General features: G+C 29.1%; 1 protein-coding gene across 8 annotated transcripts in view; it reads right to left on the reverse strand.

The window, feature by feature from the left end:
• The window catches only part of LOC142318955 (uncharacterized), a 231,678-nt gene that overhangs the window by 40,342 nt on the left and 172,674 nt on the right, over positions 1–18,662 (reverse strand). For 7 of the 8 annotated variants that reach the window (XM_075355646.1, XM_075355648.1, XM_075355647.1 and 4 more), the window contains exons 9-13: positions 14,376–14,471; positions 7,070–8,594; positions 4,903–5,066; positions 1,866–2,000; positions 333–754 (exon numbers count right to left, since the gene is read on the reverse strand). In XM_075355646.1, the coding sequence (XP_075211761.1) occupies positions 333–754; positions 1,866–2,000; positions 4,903–5,066; positions 7,070–8,594; positions 14,376–14,471 (2,342 nt within the window). The remainder of the gene's footprint in view (positions 1–332; positions 755–1,865; positions 2,001–4,902; positions 5,067–7,069; positions 8,595–14,375; positions 14,472–18,662) is intronic. The other variant, XM_075355651.1, reaches the window with a different exon arrangement.

Consider the following 18,662-nt stretch of genomic DNA (forward strand, 5'->3'; position numbering starts at 1 on the left):
TTTACAGTAGCATGTTATTCAGAATTTTGATTTAAATTTTTTAATACAAGCCTTCATTATGCTTAAAAATCACTTAGCATTTTAGGAAAAATATACAATAATGTTAGGCATAATTAGTGAAGAACAATACAAACATTTTTTTTTTAATAATAAAAGTGAAGAGCCAAAAAAACAACAGAATATATATATTATTTTGTGGCGGGGAATAAATTTTAAGAAAAGTCTTTCTAAAAATACATATATACAAATTTAGCAAATTTGGTTAAGTAATGTTTTCTATATATCTAACAAGTTCCTAATAAAGAACCTTTATTGAATTGTAGTTTACAAACCTATCTCTATTTTCTTTGAGTAGTGATTCAGCCTCTTTAATTCTTCTTTCAAAATCATTAAATTGCTTGTGTGCATCATCTCGGGAAATAAGTAGTTCATTATGTTTCTCCAACACCTCATTGCATTTTAATTTCAATTCACTTTCCAGTTGTTCTATTTCATTTTGTAATAATTCAGCTTTATCTTTCCAAATTTTTTGTTCTTCTTTTAAAACAGTGATTTCTCTTGTCATGTTAGTACACTCTTCTTCTTTTTTGTTACATGTTGATCGTTCTGAATGTAATGCTACTTCAAGGTCATTACACTGAGCTTCCAATGCTTTACAGTGATTTTCCAAATCATTGTACTTTGTTTTAGACTTTAATAAATCATCTTTTAACTCTTTCAACTGCTGTATTTGTGAAACATCTTTGTCATCAACCTGTAAAAATACAGATGAAGAGAATAAAGAGCATGTGTGTAATTCTTAAAAATAATAATTCAAAATTACGATTTTGAATAATTTATCATTATTTTATTTATTTGTGTTTACTCTCATCAACCGCAGGTTGATGCCTGATTATAGTTGCTTTCATTGTTTATAATGAAAACAGGAAATGAATTCTGTAATGAATGAAAAAACTCTAAACTTGATTAGAATAATATAAATGGCCTCTTCCAATAATATAAAAATAATCATAACAGTATGAAAAACACATACTGTTTTTAAAATAGATTTCATTAATAAATTATTTTTTATATAATTAAAAATTAATTTTCATTTTCAATAATTAAAACTGAATTTTTAGTTCTTTCGGTTCACAAACCCCATTGCAACTGCAAGTGTAAATGACACAATATATGTTTGAACTCTGAACTTTTTAAAATTTTCTTATAAATAAATGTGATTGTAGCAATGTGTTTCCACTACAATATGCAACTTATATTATTCATTTATACTGTCTGTATAAATGATTATAATATGGTATTATTCAGCTTTACAAATAATAGCTGCTTACCTATGTTGTGAAACAGTAGCATCTCAGTCTTTTATCTAAGAAGGTTCTGAGTGCAAATCCAGATCACAATTGGGGTTTTTTCACATTAAAGAATTTTTTAAATCTTAATCACTCTCTCTCTCTTTCTATATATATATATATATATATATATACTTAATAATCTATAGAAGAAACACAGACTGAACACAAAATTAAATTAAATTTGTATAAACGGCGGAAAAACTTCATTTTGTTAACTGCTCAATATTTTCAGAAAGATATAACAGGAAAAGGATGAAATAAGTTTGCCTAGAGAATGAAACGAACTGTATATATTTAAGTAGACTGTTCTGAAAAAACTGAAGAATATGTAATGAGTTCTGCTGGGTATGTAATGTAATTGCAGCAGGTCCATGTGTAAATATAGAAATCATCTATACTACATACATATATGATGATGATAAGTGATTCATAGTCAAATGACGTGATGATATGAGAGATGATGATACGTGATTCATAGGTTCTCTGACTAATTTTATAAATCCAAAAATATACCTTTAATAGGGCAAAAATTGTTTCTAGCTGTCTCCTAATCTTTTCATTATAAACTAATGATGATTCTAATTTTTCTCGCTGGTTACGTATTTCATCCAAAAGATTAGATGGCACAGATGTAACATCACTTATGCCCTGGAAAAAGAATATATATAGTCACTTGACAGATGAAAGCTCTTATATATTAAAAACAAAATTTTACATATGTAAAAAACTCAAAATAATGTTAATAGCTTTAATGTAATGCAATATAGATATTTTGAATTGGAGTTTTACAGAATTGTAAACACCTAATACATTTTTAATTACGTCTTTCCCTGTTATGAACTTATTAAAATAAATCAACTTGGTGAATTATTTTTTTTGTCACATAGGAGGTTTTGCTAATATCCTGAATGACATATGGGAGGTGTTACTGTGTATTTAAGATACTATTAATATCTACATACAAATAACTACTTTAAATTTATAAAATAAAACAGAAACATACAATAAACTTTAAAAATATTAAAAAATAATAAAAATGAAAAAAAAGATTATTTAAAATAAGAAAATCAAAGCATTATTTTTTTAGAAGATACTGTAACTATTCTACAATTAAGAATTTTAAAAATGAATAATTGTCTTTATCTATAACACATTTCTTCTTTTTATGCGTTTTATTAGGAAAAAAATGAAATATGAATAGTCATCCTTTTTTTACTTAGTGGAGTCCTAGTACTAGATTCACTGATAACTGTTGAACTCAAGTATAACCTCTTAACATTTTGTAATGTGTTACGATTAGGTCTTCTTTGCATAAGAATATTCCACTCATCTTTGAAATTAGCCTTGTAATGTACCTCACTATCTGGTGTATACTTAGGTTTGGACATCATGAACAGTTATATCACCTAATTTTCTTCCTGGTCTATCTCAATGAAAAGTTAAATTTTTGTCCATTATATTTCTTGAAAAACATATAGTTTTAGAGTGTAAAGTGTTTGTTTCTTGTCATATGTATATATTCAATCAGATAGTACATTGATTGCGAATTTGAAAAAATGTTCTAAAGTACACTTTAAAACAAAACCTTGTTCCTATTTTTATAGGTGCAACCATATGATATCATAAAATGCTTTTAAAATAATAATTGTTCATTTATAATTTACCATGCATACCAAAATAAGAATAATAAAAAATGACAACCATAATGATAATGGTAGTGATGGGAGGTGGGCCCCCAGCTGAATGAGTAGTTATCTAAGATTCATGTAGAGGAAATGTTATAATTATCATTAAAAATAAAAAATTCAACCTTAATCACATTAATTGTTGTTTGATATATTAAAATATATAAGAAAAAATTCTCCATCTCATCTACTCTAGAAAAAAATTGCAGATGTAAAAAATGGAGCCATACTTTTACAAATTATGAGTGCAATGTAAAATGTGTCACATTTACTACAACAGGACAAAATGTATTATCAAATGATTTATTTCATGAAGATAATGGCTGGAATATCACTTTTTTAACTGACATAAATAATTTTTAAGTAAATTCTTATTTAAAATGTATTAAAAGAAAAAAAAACGATTGGTGTTGGTTAAATGATAATTAAATTATTCACTTTATAAATTTTTTAAATTTATATAGTTCCTTGTTAAAATTAACAAAGAGGTTAATTCCCAATATTAACAACTTCTCCAATTGCTGGTATGACATTGATTTAATATTATGTTGTTTTATATATAACAGGTAAGAATATATATGAGATCTGCTCAGAAAATAACCAAACATTTTTAATTATGTGCCAACAGAGATATTTAATGAGACGTGGCTGACAGCATTGTGTTCTGCATAACCTCCTCTGTAACCACGTTACAATCGTGCAACCACGATTGTTGATATCTTGTTTACTTTTTGTGCAATTGTTATTTGAGTGCAAAGTGTTTAAGTGCTAGTGTCAATTTTTGAGAGTAATGATACAATGTGAAAAATTTTGTGTGAAACTGGAGAAAACTTTTACAGAAATGTTTCAACTTTTGAAACAAGCTTATAAAGATTATGCTCTGGGTCATATGTAATGTTACAAATAGTTTCACGATTAAAAAATTGTCATCAGTTGACTGAAGATGACCATCGATCAGGAAGGCCTTCAACTTTTTAACTGATGATACCCAGGTTCAGAAAATCAATGATCTGGTGCGTGCAAATTGCCAATTGACTGTCTGAGAACTTGCAGAAAAAGTTAGCATCTCAATTCGATCATGCCGTGACATTTTGACTAAAAAATTGAACATGCATCAAGTTGCAGCAAAGTAAATTCCTCATTTGAGAGTGAACAGCAGAAAAAACATCGGTGCACATTTGTCAGTAACTTCTTGAACAAGCAGCCAATGACGATGAAACATTCATGCAAAGGATCATAACAGGAAGCAAAAGCTGGGTTTGTGGCTATGACACTGAGACAAACATTCAATCATCAAAAAATTGCATTTTACAAAAATTACTGCTAAAAACATGTTGCACTCAAATAATAACACGAAAACTAAAAAAAATGTCACAATCCAACAGCATGTGGTTACAGAGGAGATTATGCGGAACACAATGCTGCAAACTGCATGTCACTAAATATCTCTGTTGGCGCATAATTAAAAATGTTTTAAACACCCAGGTCCTTGTTCGGTACCCGACTTTACACCCAAAATAAAGTTCATAACACTTTTTTATTAATGGAATAAGGTTTTGCATTTGGGACTTGAGCGTCACTTCACCATATATATAACAAAAAAAGTTACAATGATTTAAACAACTTTAATTTAAATTTGTTTAATAACTTTATTCCAATCACTTTATACTCATCTCAGTAGAGCTCAGATGATTATCTCTTAAAATCAGGACTCATAAATGTATAAAAGCATTAATACAATTATTGTCAAATAGTTTTAGTTGACTAAGTAATAAATATCATGAAAAAATGTTCTCCAGAATTTCATCAAATTTTTTGGATAAAGTATTAAATGATAACAATTCTAATAAGTCTAACTTCTCTACCTCAATACTAGTAGATTTATCTTCTCTGGAGCCAAGAGCTGGAGGAGCCAACAGATGCAGTATGTTAAGTTCCCCTCTTAATGCTTCATTTGCTTCTTCCAAGGTACGGATTTTATTTTGTAGCCTTCTCAATTCTCCTGCATCATATTTTGTCCTTTTACCACCTAAAAACAAGTAATTATAAAATAGAAATATAAACATACTTATTTCCTTATATAGCATAAGAAGAATTTTTAAAGTAAAGTTTACTTGAAATTTACCTTATTACCTTATAAATTCTAAGGATAAGATATAAATATTGTAATGGGCCAGGTAATGAGTTTCTTCCAGTTAAGAGAGAAAATAAAGAAAGAAGAATCTACAAGGAACTAAAATAATTTTTTTTTTTTAGAATAACAAGTCTGTTTAACAATTTTGTCTTTGAAATGCAGACAATGGCACTTCCAAAAGCTCTTATTCGACCAGAAGGGTTACTGGACTGGAAAAAGAAGTTATAGAAAAATGTAAATGTGAACAATGAACATTATTACACTTCAACAACTGAAAGGTTGAATTAGGTACTGGTTCTGCAGGCCAGGAGGTATAAATTCTTCCAGGAACAAGTGGACAAAATTGTGATAATAATAGTAAGCATGTGGAAACAGCAAGTGAAAAATACATCACGAGCATTCCATTGTGGACAATGATTGAATACACGAATTTGTTCAGTGAGTTATTGGTAAACAGTAAAGAAAGTGACAGTATTCTATTCATTCATAAAGTTTAGGGTAGGTCTTTTGTAAACAGTAAAGTAATAATCCTTGCAAAAAGTGAACTGAATGAACTTTAGACTTTTGTAGTGTTACTTGTAAGTGTAACATTAGTTTCTATCAGTCATTATAAAATTGTTAATAAATTGGACTGTATGAGGTTTGTTCTAAAAAAGACCAAATGTTTTTAATTACGTACCAATGGAGATATTTACTGATGTGCGGTTGACAGCATTGTGTTCCGCATAACCTCCTCTATATTCTTGGATTGTTGATATCTCGTTTAGTTTTCATGTTACTGTTATTTGAGAGCAACATGTTTAAGTGTTAGTAGCGATTTTTGTAATGTGTGTTTTTTGGGAGTAATGATACAATGTAAAATTTTACGTGAAACTGAGGAAAACTTTCACAGAAACTCTTCAAATTTTAAAACAAGCTTATGGAAATGATGCTCTGGGTCGTACGCAATGCTGCGAATGGTTTTCACGATTTAAAAGTGGTCATAAGTCAATTAAAGATAACCCTTGACCAGACCAGAAGGCCTTTGACTTCAACTGATGACACACATGCTCAGAAAATCAACAATCTGGTGCATGCAAATCAACAATTGACTGGTTGAGAACTTGTAGAAAGGGTTAGAGCATCTTGAACGGATATCACATGACTTCCTTGTATATCTATTAAATTACATATACACATTTTTTTTAAATGTAAAGTATATAAAATTTTATTTCATTAATAACTTTTGATATTTTTCATATCTTTTTTTTATTGTTATTATTGATTGTAATTTTTTTTTACAATCAAAGGTTAATAATTGTTAATAAATCAATATATTTAAATTTAAAAAAAAAAAGTCAGAAATGAAGTCAGATTCGAATCTAAGTGCCTTCCAATTATTTCATTTTAAGATCCAAATATTTCATTAATTAAAATTTTATTTGGCTATAACTCTGGAACCTATGAAAATAAGTATCACTTATGATATATCGTTGAAAAGCTTTCAATGAAGGCTTATTACTGCAGCTAAGAAAAAGTCCAAAATCCAATTTTTTTTTTTATTTTGTGCTTTTATGGGCATTTTTGGTCCAGTTGATTGCAGTCAATCAATTTTGTAATAAATCAGCTGACAACTGACTCATATCTAATCAACTGGCAAGCATTAAATAATTGCAGTCAAATCTCATTTGATGCGTGGATAAATAATTGAAAGAGGCTTCCCACAAACAAACAGTAGATCAGAATTGAAAGAGTAAGGTAAATATGAAAAGTTTATTAACTTTACAAACAATGAATGTCCAGAAATTAATTTCTTTTTGTATTTTAACTTTAAAATTCCGTAAAAATTAAAAAAAGGGAATTATTGAATAACCATTGAAAAGAAATGTAAATATCACAAATAAAATGATAAACATTACCTGAAGAATTCCTTTGACCATTATCAGTAGTATCAGATGAATCATCATGTACCCAAGATTGAACTGCTACATCATCAGTTAGACCAATACGAGCTAAAGATACACTGCGATCAGGTTCAGACCATGCTTCTGACTCGCTACCAATATTATGACCACCTTTATCTTCCTTTGATGAAACTTTTCTACTAGTTATTATAATTTCACCGATATTACTACTCTTCAATTCATTTTTCAACAGAACACTATTTTTTCCAGTTACAAATGTATCTATATTACCATCATTAATTTTATCTTCTTTTGAGTTTTCAATTGTTTCTAAACTTTCAAACATGGACACAAGTTTTGCAAGATTGTTACTTTCAGCATTTATGCTTTCAAATTCGTTAGTTCCTAAACTCCACATACTTTGGAAAGTAGGAGTAAACTGTGAATTTAATTTGGTTAACTCTAGATCTTTCTGTTTTAATTCTTCTCTAAGTAATTCGACTTCAGATCTCAGCTGAGCAATTGTGTCGACTTCATCATTAGCTTCTTCTTCTAAAGTTAAATCGGTGATGTCATCTCCGCTCCAAAAATCAACAGTAGAAAAGTCTGGAAGAAGCGGTGTGTACAAACTAGGTTGAAGATTTTGCCATGAATTTGCATCATCAGCTGCAGCAGAAAATGATCGGGACAATTCACGACTACGTTCAACAGCATGCTGAACAACCCTACGTTTCTTAGCTCCTAGTGATGGTAATAAAGAATCAAGAAAATCTGCAAGTTCTTGCAATCTATTAGTCAGAAGCGAACAAGCAGTGACAACCTCTTTGCGAGATTTTTCAGACATCTCCACTTCTTGTTTTGTTTTAATTAAATCACTCTTAAGCGTTTGAACAAGACGACTGTCACTGTCCCGTTCAGGCATGTTTTGTAACCGCCCTTCTAGTTCTTCTACCTTCTGAATTAAGAATTTTCTCTCTTCCCAACAGTGCATTAACTGTTCTTGTAATGTTTTTTTATCATCACCAGAAAAGACAAGGGGGTTGCTGTTATCTTTAACCTCTTCATAATTCATCATTTGTACTTTTTCTCGCATCATTAAATTATTAAAATTTTCAGAATCTTTTTGTTTTTCATGGGTGAAAGGAACATGTACATCATTTGAATTTAACTGCTGCTTTAACTGCATTATCTCAATCTGAAGGCGCTCGCATAATTTATTGAGTTTTTCGATCTCCCTGTTTTTGTTCCAGAGCTCTTTGTTTACTAATTCTTGTAAATTATAGGTGCGCTTCTTTAATTCTAAGTTTAAATATTCTACCTCTTTCTTTTTAATCTCTAATTCTTTTACCACATCATCATAATCTTTTAAAGTATTTGTTTTACTACTCCCAGCCTCATCATATTTATTTTCATGCTGTATGTTTAGAAGTTTAATTTTCATTTCTTCCAATTTAGATTCTAACTCTGCTATTCTGTTATCTTTACTTTCGGCAAATGAATCTAAACTGTTATCGCCCTCCTTTACTGATAAATTTAAACTCTGTAACAAAGAAAATTTAATTAAGTATTAGTAAATTGTTGGAGAAAAAGTCCATGAAGTTAAGGAATGTAAATCGAGGAAAAAATGTAGTTTGTACAGCTAGATCAAACAACTACAGTGACCAACAATGTGCAACTTATTTATTGGTTTTTGCCATGTGGAATATAAGGCAAAATGTGTGGAATACCCCCTCCATAAGATACATTCTCACTTGAGCTTCTGCTCACTCAAACACACTACACAATACAGGGAAAATTACTATATGAAACCTTATCAATGTAATGCAATAATAAATTACATCAAATGATCATAAATTGGCCTTATAAAATAATATGAGCATGAATTGGAGGTGGCTGATAAAATCTTACTTCAACTTGTGTACATGGGTGAAATGTATGTGAAAAATATTCTTAACATAAGATCCTTGAGAGAAATTTAAATATTATTCTCTTCCAGCAAATAAAAATCAAATAATTTTATACCAATTTCTTATTTCCAAAAATACATAAATTCTGCTAAAATTGCACTCTACAAATTAAAATTGTATTTTGTACCAAAAATATCTAATTAATCTATGTTATATTTAAACATGTTTTTTAATTAAAAAATTATAAATTTTATATTAAAAAAAGAAAAAGAAACATTACTTTCAGTATAATTTAATGAAATATTTCATATACAATTTTATTTATATTTATCAAGTTCACTAATCATATTCTGGTCCTTGAGGATCAGAAAATAATTCTTTTATGTGCACAACCTTTAGGTTCACCTGAATTCTTTTCAGTATGAAGCTAATATTTTTATTTTCTTTTTTTGCTTAAAAATAATCATTCTATGAATACAACTGTATTTATAACTCCTTTGAAACTTATATTTTATTTCCACAACCAAGATTAGGAATTAGGAAATGTACAGTGGTTATGAATTACTTCATCAGTGGGTTCCCTTCCTTGGTGACAAAATGCCTATTCATCAATTCTCACTTATTTATAAGTTTGTTATGAAATAGCTGCAGTTATTTTGTACATTATAACAGTGGTCAACATAAAATTTGGAACTGAAAAGGGAGTAGGCATTCTATATGGTATTTTATATGCTTGTTACATTTTCAACCCCACTTGCCGTCAGGTGCTGAAACCTAGTGGTGGCTAGGGTGCCCACAGCAAACTATGGTCATCAGAACATCACGTCACAAGCTGCTCCCTCGAGCACTGTATGTAGCATCTAAACCAGTCTACACTCATACCTGCCCCAAGGCAGTCGTGTCTGGATGAACTCTCTCAATTCTTGTTCAGATGAACATTGTTTTAAGTTTTATGTTTGCTATCTTTAAAGTTAAGTTATAAGTTACAAGTTTTATGTTATAAAATTCTTTTAAACCACCAAGACAGTGTACAATTAAACAATCCTTCATCCTTCAGTAATCAACAAGGCGTTGTCTTCATTCGTCACCTATGAACACATACGGACTGTATGTGTTCATAGACGTATTATAGTGCGAGGGTGGACTACCCTCGCTCTAAAATCTAATGCAATGCTGTTGATCAACGGCATCCTGTCGACATCGAAACAATGCTGAATCTGAATATGTATTCCGAAACAACCGATCATGTAACATTCTTAAGTTACAACCCCTTAAATTTATTTGTTACATCATTCGTGGAACAAACAATACAAATAAGTTAGTACATCTGTATATTTGCTTATTCACAACTGATTTATCTTGATGCATGCTGTAGACCTGTACTTGATACATAACGGTCAAATGATGTAATCTCAGGTTACTCATTACTCAAGTAATGAGTAATTCAACATGATGAAATTTTCTTCAGTATGAGTTCAGATCTCAGTATAACTTGCAGTGTTATTTAGTTGTGGTAGTGGTTTTATCATAGACGTATTATAAAGATTATTTCTTAGGTGATGGTGTAAATTTAGTGAAAGATTTTTATGATAGAACAACTTTTGGTATTATTTTATTGAACATCAAGATTTGTGTTTTATTGCACTCCATGGTGAAACAATTTTATGAAGTATTTCAAGTAATTGAGTATTTATAAATTAAAACTTAATTATTTTTATAATTAAATATTTCTGTAATATTTCAGTTTATTTTCATTCATTAAAACATTTTGAACTTTACAATGAAAAAAAATTGGGCTTGTAAAAATTCTCCAATTTTTGTTATGTTTCTGGAGAATTCACCACGAAAAGTCAATGAAAACTAGTATTGAATCTGCTGAAAACTGCTTACAAACATTTTGACTAACCCTTGGGAGGCAAAGATAAATCCTAGGCTCCACATATAGCATGCATCAACATCAAGCGCTACATTAAACTAACCCGGTGGTTAAAAGGAAAAAAGAGAATTTGGCTTTTGGCATACCTATGATTTCGTGACAGCCTACTAACCATTATGACTGCTATTTTTGTTTAACAAATGTTACTGGTTTCAATTCAAACAATAAAAGCAGTATTGCATACCCAAATGTTCGTTCAGCTATGAGACCAGTATTTCATGATATTGATTTACTGATTCCAATCACTCCAACATCTTAGAAAGAGATTTCTGATTCCCCAGAAGGCTCAACCAATGGATCCTCAACTTCAGTAGATATTAATTCCAGAAGAATTGAATACTGAATCCCACCTCATCACATAAGCAGAACTCCTAGATTCACGTCTTAAAGAATGGAATTTATTAAACAAGAATACTAAAATTTCATTATATAGAAATCAAAATGAAAATTTACTGAAATACTTTAGAAGAGATGGTTTAATTTGTACCTGTCATGATGTTATGCGGCCAATGTCTGAACTGGCAAATTGAATATGTTATTCATGACTGACATTTATTTATACTCATCAAAAAGAAGCTTAAAAGGCCATGTTGTTGCATAACTCGAATAAGTTTTCTTCTAAAAGTTTTCAGCAGTGCATGCCATGGGAATGAAAGAATGTATGAAAGTATGTCAAAAATTTTAAATGATATTAAGTATGATTAACACTCATGGCAAATCATTGCTGACCTGAAAGTGATAGGGCTTCTTCTCAATCTCCAGAGCGGCTTTATAAAATATGTGTTTCTTGTGTTTGTGAGATAGTTGGGCTACAAATAAACACTACGCAGTTAAGGACTGGCCAAAAAGAAATCGGTTTATCCCAGGAAAGGAAAATGTTATCAATATTCCCCTTGTTAAAGCAGATGATATTATTTTACCACCTCTACACATAAAACTAGCCCTTAAGAATTTTGTAAAAGCATTAAATAAAAATGGAGACAGCTTTAAATATTTAGCTGAGGTTTTTCATAATTAAGTAAAGCCAAATTAAAAGAGGGAATATTCATTAAACCATAAATAAGAAAATTTATTTGAGAGCAAACTGAATCCTAAAGAACTAGCAGCATGGAAGTTGTTCAAAGATGTCATTACTGGTTTTTTTGAAAATAAAAATGCTGAAGACTGTGATTGGCTTATAAATCAACTCTTAATGAAGTATAAAAACTTAGGCTGCAGAATGTCATTGAAAATTTATTTTTTAAATTCTCATTCGGACGTTTTTGCTTTAAACTTGGGTGACATCAGCGATGAACAAGGAGAAAGGTTCCATCAAGATATATTGCAGATGGAATGTTACCAAGGCAGATGGGATGAATCTATGATGAGTGACTACTGCTGGATGATAAAAGGAGAAGATTTCACTGAACATAAAAGGAAAATAAGAAAAAAGAAATTATGATAAATGTAAATGTCTCAAAAATAAAGGTAGGAATTTTAATTGTAATTATTATTTTTAAATTCTATTATTTACAAAGTTCTCAATATTTTAAAGGGTCGTAACTAAAAATCTGAGGGTGATAAAGAAAAAAATGATTTCATTTTATGATCTAGCATAAAAATACATTCTAATTCACCTACTTTTATCTCAGTACCAAATTATAATTTGTTTTTTTTTTTTTTTTTTGATGACCTGTGTAATTTAAGTACATACTATTTTTTTCTGTTTGTTATTTCGTTTTGACTTAAGTGTTACAGGATGGTGCGGCGCACTTCTGCAAATCAATTAATTTGATAGTTAAGAGTTGTAAATTATGGTAAGTGGTCATGGTTGGAAGAGGTCATATGAAGGTGATAGCAGATTGTGTAGATTCACCGATAAAAATGTCTGTCGAGGCATTTGCATCGGTGGTATCCTGACAGAGACCAAATTGATGACTTTGTTATAAACTTTACAGGGTCTAAAAGATGATCTCTGGTAAAGTCCACCAGGGTGGTGCAACCGGATCTTCACAGGGTGGGTGTCTTTCCCTACAGGAGTCAGGATATTCCATTATCACTATAAACTAAAATCACTATAATCAAAACTATAATGTAATTCATTCCATATGACATCATAATACTTGTTTTGCAAGAGGTTTGAGATGGTAAAGAAAACTGGCATTCAAATTACTTTTTAGTGACAATGGTTAATATTTGGATAACTTATAATGGGAATATGGATAGTTCTAAATTACAATAGATCTCAGAAAATTGTTGACTAGTTTTTAATTTTAGAATAAAGATATTAATACAAATAAATGGTAACAACAACAACACCAAGTAAGAAAGTTCTTCCTATAACCTTTAAACCAGATGATCTAAAAGAAAGTTATGAAAATATGTAGCGGTTATTACCAAAATCTTAAGGAATCAATTGCTAACAAATAAAAAAAAAAGATAGGAAAGCATTGAAATTCGTTCTTTATAAAAGATGCAACAGGAAACCAAGTTGTTAGTTGTTTTTATTCAACTATATTAAAAGAATACCTTTTTTATAAATATGTCAATTTGTGAAAAGATAAATTTCTCTTATATTACATTTTTTTTTTATTCTTTACTCATTATCATAAATATAATTTTTGTTTATATTTAAAATTATTTTTTCTAAAAACTTTAAATTTGCAAATATGAACTACAAACAATTAATGGTTAATTTTTTCTTTTTTCAGTTTACTATGACAATTATTGTAGTAATTTATAATTAAAGATATTTATATGTGGTAGGTATCCTTTTTCTTATTATTTTAATTTTTTATTTCATTATTCTCAATCATTGTTAATTATACTATTCATAAAGTAAGATAGAACACACTATTAAGACAAGAACTGAAATGTTTACAAATGAAATGTTTTCTGTTACATGGTTCCGGTCCCTTGCATACGAAAAGATTAGCACACTATAACGACACTGTTTATCTAAGAAGACCTTATACAGTAGTTTAAGTCTGTTTGTAGAAGGGCAATAGCTTACAAGGAATAAAATAATAAATGTAGCACAGTATAACAAGTATCCCAAACAGTAACACAGAGGTATTTCCTTCACTGAATGCCCTGAAATCTATAAAGTGAAAGACATGCAATTCTGACATAAATTTATTAATTTTTATTTTGTATTAAATTATTCTTTAATGGAAAATATACATTTTTTATATAATATATTTTTCCTGTTATTTATCGTATTATTCATTTTACGTTATTTCTATTATTTACTTTCATAGATAATAGGAAAAATTAATTTAGATGTATTAGAGGAAACATTAACAGTTTGAAATCTTACAACAGTTTAAATATTCTTTCAAACAAGAATGTTCTATAATTGAAGGCAAGAAATTTTCTATAAAATTATAAAACTGTGACTAATTCGTTAGGTAAGAATACAAGTATAATTCCCTTAAAAGCAAAATGTACAATTAAGTTATAAAATAAAATCAGAACAAATTCGTTTAGAAAATAATACCTGAATCTGTGATTCCATGTCATTTGTTGAAATAATTTGCTCTTGAGATAATTCAGGTAATTTCTCCTGCTCCACATCCAGTCGCTTTCTTAAATTCTGAATTAGAAAGAAAAATATTACAACTACTTACAGATAATGAATGACAATATAATATGTCTTAGAAAATAAATACTTAAGTATTTAACAGTAAATTCTGTTATCTGTAAATAACTACAAAATTAGGAAAAAAGTAAACATAATCTATGAATTAGTGCCAGAAAAATTAGAAGAATACATGTGAATATGATCATACACATAAAACAACATTTTCTATTTAAAGATTATACAAATTGTAAAAGCCTTTCTAAAGATTCTTGTTTATGGATCTGCAGATGTTTGAGAAGGAATACAATTCTTTATAAATAGTTTAACACTACTACGTACAGATGATTTCTTTTACTATAACTGCAAAATGAATAATCAACAGGAATCGTTTAACACATAATGTATTACTACTGTTCACACTACCTTATAATTAACTTATGGGCTGGTGTACTTACTTACTTACTTTTTAATAATTACAATTTTTTTCTGAATATCGAAACCACTGCTACCAACAATTTGGAGAAATATTTGCTTATGAAAATAAAAAAAGCAATGAAGGAAATGAAAAATTAAAATACAATAATTTTAGTTAGGATAATTACATCCTGTAAAACATTTAAGTGTTTTATGTATGTAACATATATAATCTTTTAACTGGAATAAAAACAGAGTGATCTCTTATTTAAAAGAAAAAAATTTTTTTTTAATTTTAATGTTCTTAATTAAAACTATTTAAATCAGTAACGTATTAAAAATGTTAAAATTATCTGTATTAATTATGAATGTGCAACCTTTACTAAAAATAATAGCAATTTATTAAAAAATAACAATCTGTCACCAAACCAGATAACATTACAATTTTTGTTTAACTCAATATTAATTTGGCTTATGAAAACAAGCCTTATTGTGCTGGTATCGCCATTTTTAATAAACAATTTAAAAAATCTCAATAATTTAAAATAGAATTAAAAAATTTTCTTTCACACAAACAATATTACCCTTTCAATGAATTTTCAAATAACAATTAAAAACAACCCTAATTTTTATGTATTCCGTTCAACTTGCACATAAATATATCCTCAAATTAATTAATACCTTCTGAACCTGATTTATTCTGTTTATTTAATAACCTTTACATTTAATACCTTTACAAAATACAAATACTTTAAAATTATTTCATTGTTTATTTTTAAATAATTAGTATAAACCTAAGTTACGTCTGTTTTATTTTTTTAATTTTTTAATAGTATCAGGGATGTACACCAATTAATGGAATAAATTGTTCATTAAATGTCAATGAAACTTTTTGAGGGTCAAGTTGGCAATCTTGGGAACACATTTAATCAACTGTTCAATTATAATTAATCTAAACATAACCTCTTTTGTTGATTTTAGAATGAAACTTAAATGGAAGCAAAAAGAGCCCAACTGTTTATTTTAAAACTATTAAAAAAAAATAATTAGATAGATATTAAAATTTAATTTATAAAAATATATATATTCTATTGTTTTTTCTTTATATAAACTACTACTTTCATTTACAAGGTAAGTGATACTAAAAAAATGATAACTTCATCAAGGATTGACTTTCAATACTTAATGACTGACTATTCAATACACTGTAGGTATCAATTAATAAATTTCTCTTCCCTGTGATGATCAGGATTGAAATTGTTCAAAATGTTAATTTTTATTGTAAAAAAAAATGAAATAAAAACTTATTGAAAAATCATCATGTAGAAATACCTATTATATTTAAATTATCCAACCACACCAAGAGTTTTACCAGCAGTTTATATGCAGACATATTAATTTTCATTGGTGGTTGTGAGATTGCAATGGATATGGAACGATGGACAGAATAGGTGATGGAAACCAAGGACTCCAGATATTGGCCTGTAGTGCCGAAGAAGAAAAAATAAATGATTTTATAAATAAATAAAGACAATGGTAAGCTATTATTTTCTAGAGGGGATCTTTTCTCTTAAGAAATAAATGTAAAAATAATATCTTAATTAATAATCTTCATTATGGAGAATATTCTTTACTACAACTTTAGCTTTTATTCATATAACCAAAGAATGATGCAAAGTGTTATTTTTAACAGTTGTGATCTGCATTACAAAATTACAATGCATGCTGCACAATCTACACTAGCAATTTTTAATAATGACTTATTTATGAAGGGGACATGCTTCCCAAAACTTAAAAAGATAATATGTAGTTACAGACAGTATTTTAACAGTAAAATATTAAAAAAATAACATGCATTCTCTCCCTTCCACTCAACATATTACATTGGGTGAAAAAAAAAAACACCATAGGAGCACTACTTTTTATCTACAAAAACATATTTTTAACCTATAATGTTTTTTCTTTTACCTATAAATGTTTTAATTTCAATCCCATATATTTTGAGCTTTATTTTAATGAAGATTTTTGGTTGTGTAAATAGTTATAATTCTTAGTAAACGCTAACATAAATATATTCATCACAATAATCAAAAGAATAATATATTATACAAATAAGTATGTATGTGTTAAATTAAAATAAAAACCAGTAAAGAATTTATTACTATGAAAAATAATAAAATCTATATCAAAATAAAAAACCAAAAATCCTAGTCTAAACCTAGAATCTTTATTTATTGCATGTAGGCATAAAGCAAATTGGGGTATGAAAGTAAAGGACTTCCACCAAAATTGTATGCCAACCAAGTTTTATTAAAATTCAACTAAAATCTAGGAGATTTAAAGATTATAAATTTTGGCCACATCATCTCTTAAAATCTGCTAATTCTAAGTGAAACTCTGGTGTGCTGTCATATAATACCAGGTGATTCAAAAACGTATAAAAATCTATTTAGATAATTTACAGATTTGGTTGAGGTCTAATTTCATAACTTAACATATCACATTTTGACTCACGTACTTCTATAATACCATATTTGGCTATCAGCACTGTCACCAGTGTTTTAAAAATAGATCATTTATTAATACATTTGTTGTTAAAAATGGAACATGCTCATGTTTTTGTTTCACAATTTGCACTCGGCAACTGACTGCAATATTATGCAATAGTTCAACATAATTTTCATAGTACGGTAGGGAGCCTCCTAATAAGCATACAATTTACTCTTGGCACCAAAATTTCGTTGAGGTAGGTTGTTCTATGAAACATACAAATCACCAGGATGTTCACACATCCCTGAAGCTGCTGTAGAACAACTCAGAGAAAGATCTGCATACAGTCCCGAGACAATCAATTTGACATGCGTCATGTGAGACTGACTTTTCACAAATGATTGTTTGGTGTGTATTATGTAAATGATTGCACTAGAAGCCCTATAAACAAACCGTGGCTCAACATATTACAATAAAGTTGCTCGGCTGCAGTTTTGTGTGGAATTGATGTATAGAATTACAGACGATACATTTTTAGATGATGAGATTTTTAATGTTGAGTCAACGTTTCAATCAGTGGCAAGATGAACACCCATATCTGTTGAATATGGGGTAGCAAAAACCCTCATGAAACTTTGCAGCACATTATGATAGTCCTAAGGTCAATGTTTTTTGTGCCCTAAGCAAACAAAGATTGTACGGCCTGTTCTTCTTCCAGGGGGCAACATAAATGGTAATGTTTATCAAGACATGCTTCAAAATTTTCTAATTCATTAGTTAGACAATGATGACCAAGATGGATGCCATTACTAACAAGACGGGGGACCTCCTCACTACCGCCTAGAAGTCTGAGATTTTCTTGATACTCAATTACCAGGTCGGTGGATTGGTCATGAAGGTCCAATTGCACGGCCACCTCGCTCTCCAGATTTGACCTCACTAGATTTTTTCTTGCTAGCTTTCATTAAATATCAGATTTATGTACCATCTTTGCCTGCTGATCATGTTGAGTTAAGACTTCAAATTAATGCTGTCGCTGCAGAGGTAACGCCCAACTTGCTGGCTACAGTCTGGAATGAAATCGACTTCAGGTGGAATGTATGCTGCATTACAAATGGAAGCCACATCGAACCAAAGTGAATGTTGGGTAACAAACTTGATGTTTTTTCTATGAAATGAGACCTCTACCGAGTGTTACGTTGATCTCAATAAACTTGAACTTCTGACTTTTTTGTGAAGCAGAGTAATATGTTTTACTTAGATATAATGTTTATGACACTGTAAATCAGCTGCAGAATT

The sequence above is a fragment of the Lycorma delicatula genome, chromosome 2 (genome assembly GCF_047948215.1).
Source record: "Lycorma delicatula isolate Av1 chromosome 2, ASM4794821v1, whole genome shotgun sequence".
NCBI classification, from domain to species: domain Eukaryota; kingdom Metazoa; phylum Arthropoda; class Insecta; order Hemiptera; family Fulgoridae; genus Lycorma; species Lycorma delicatula.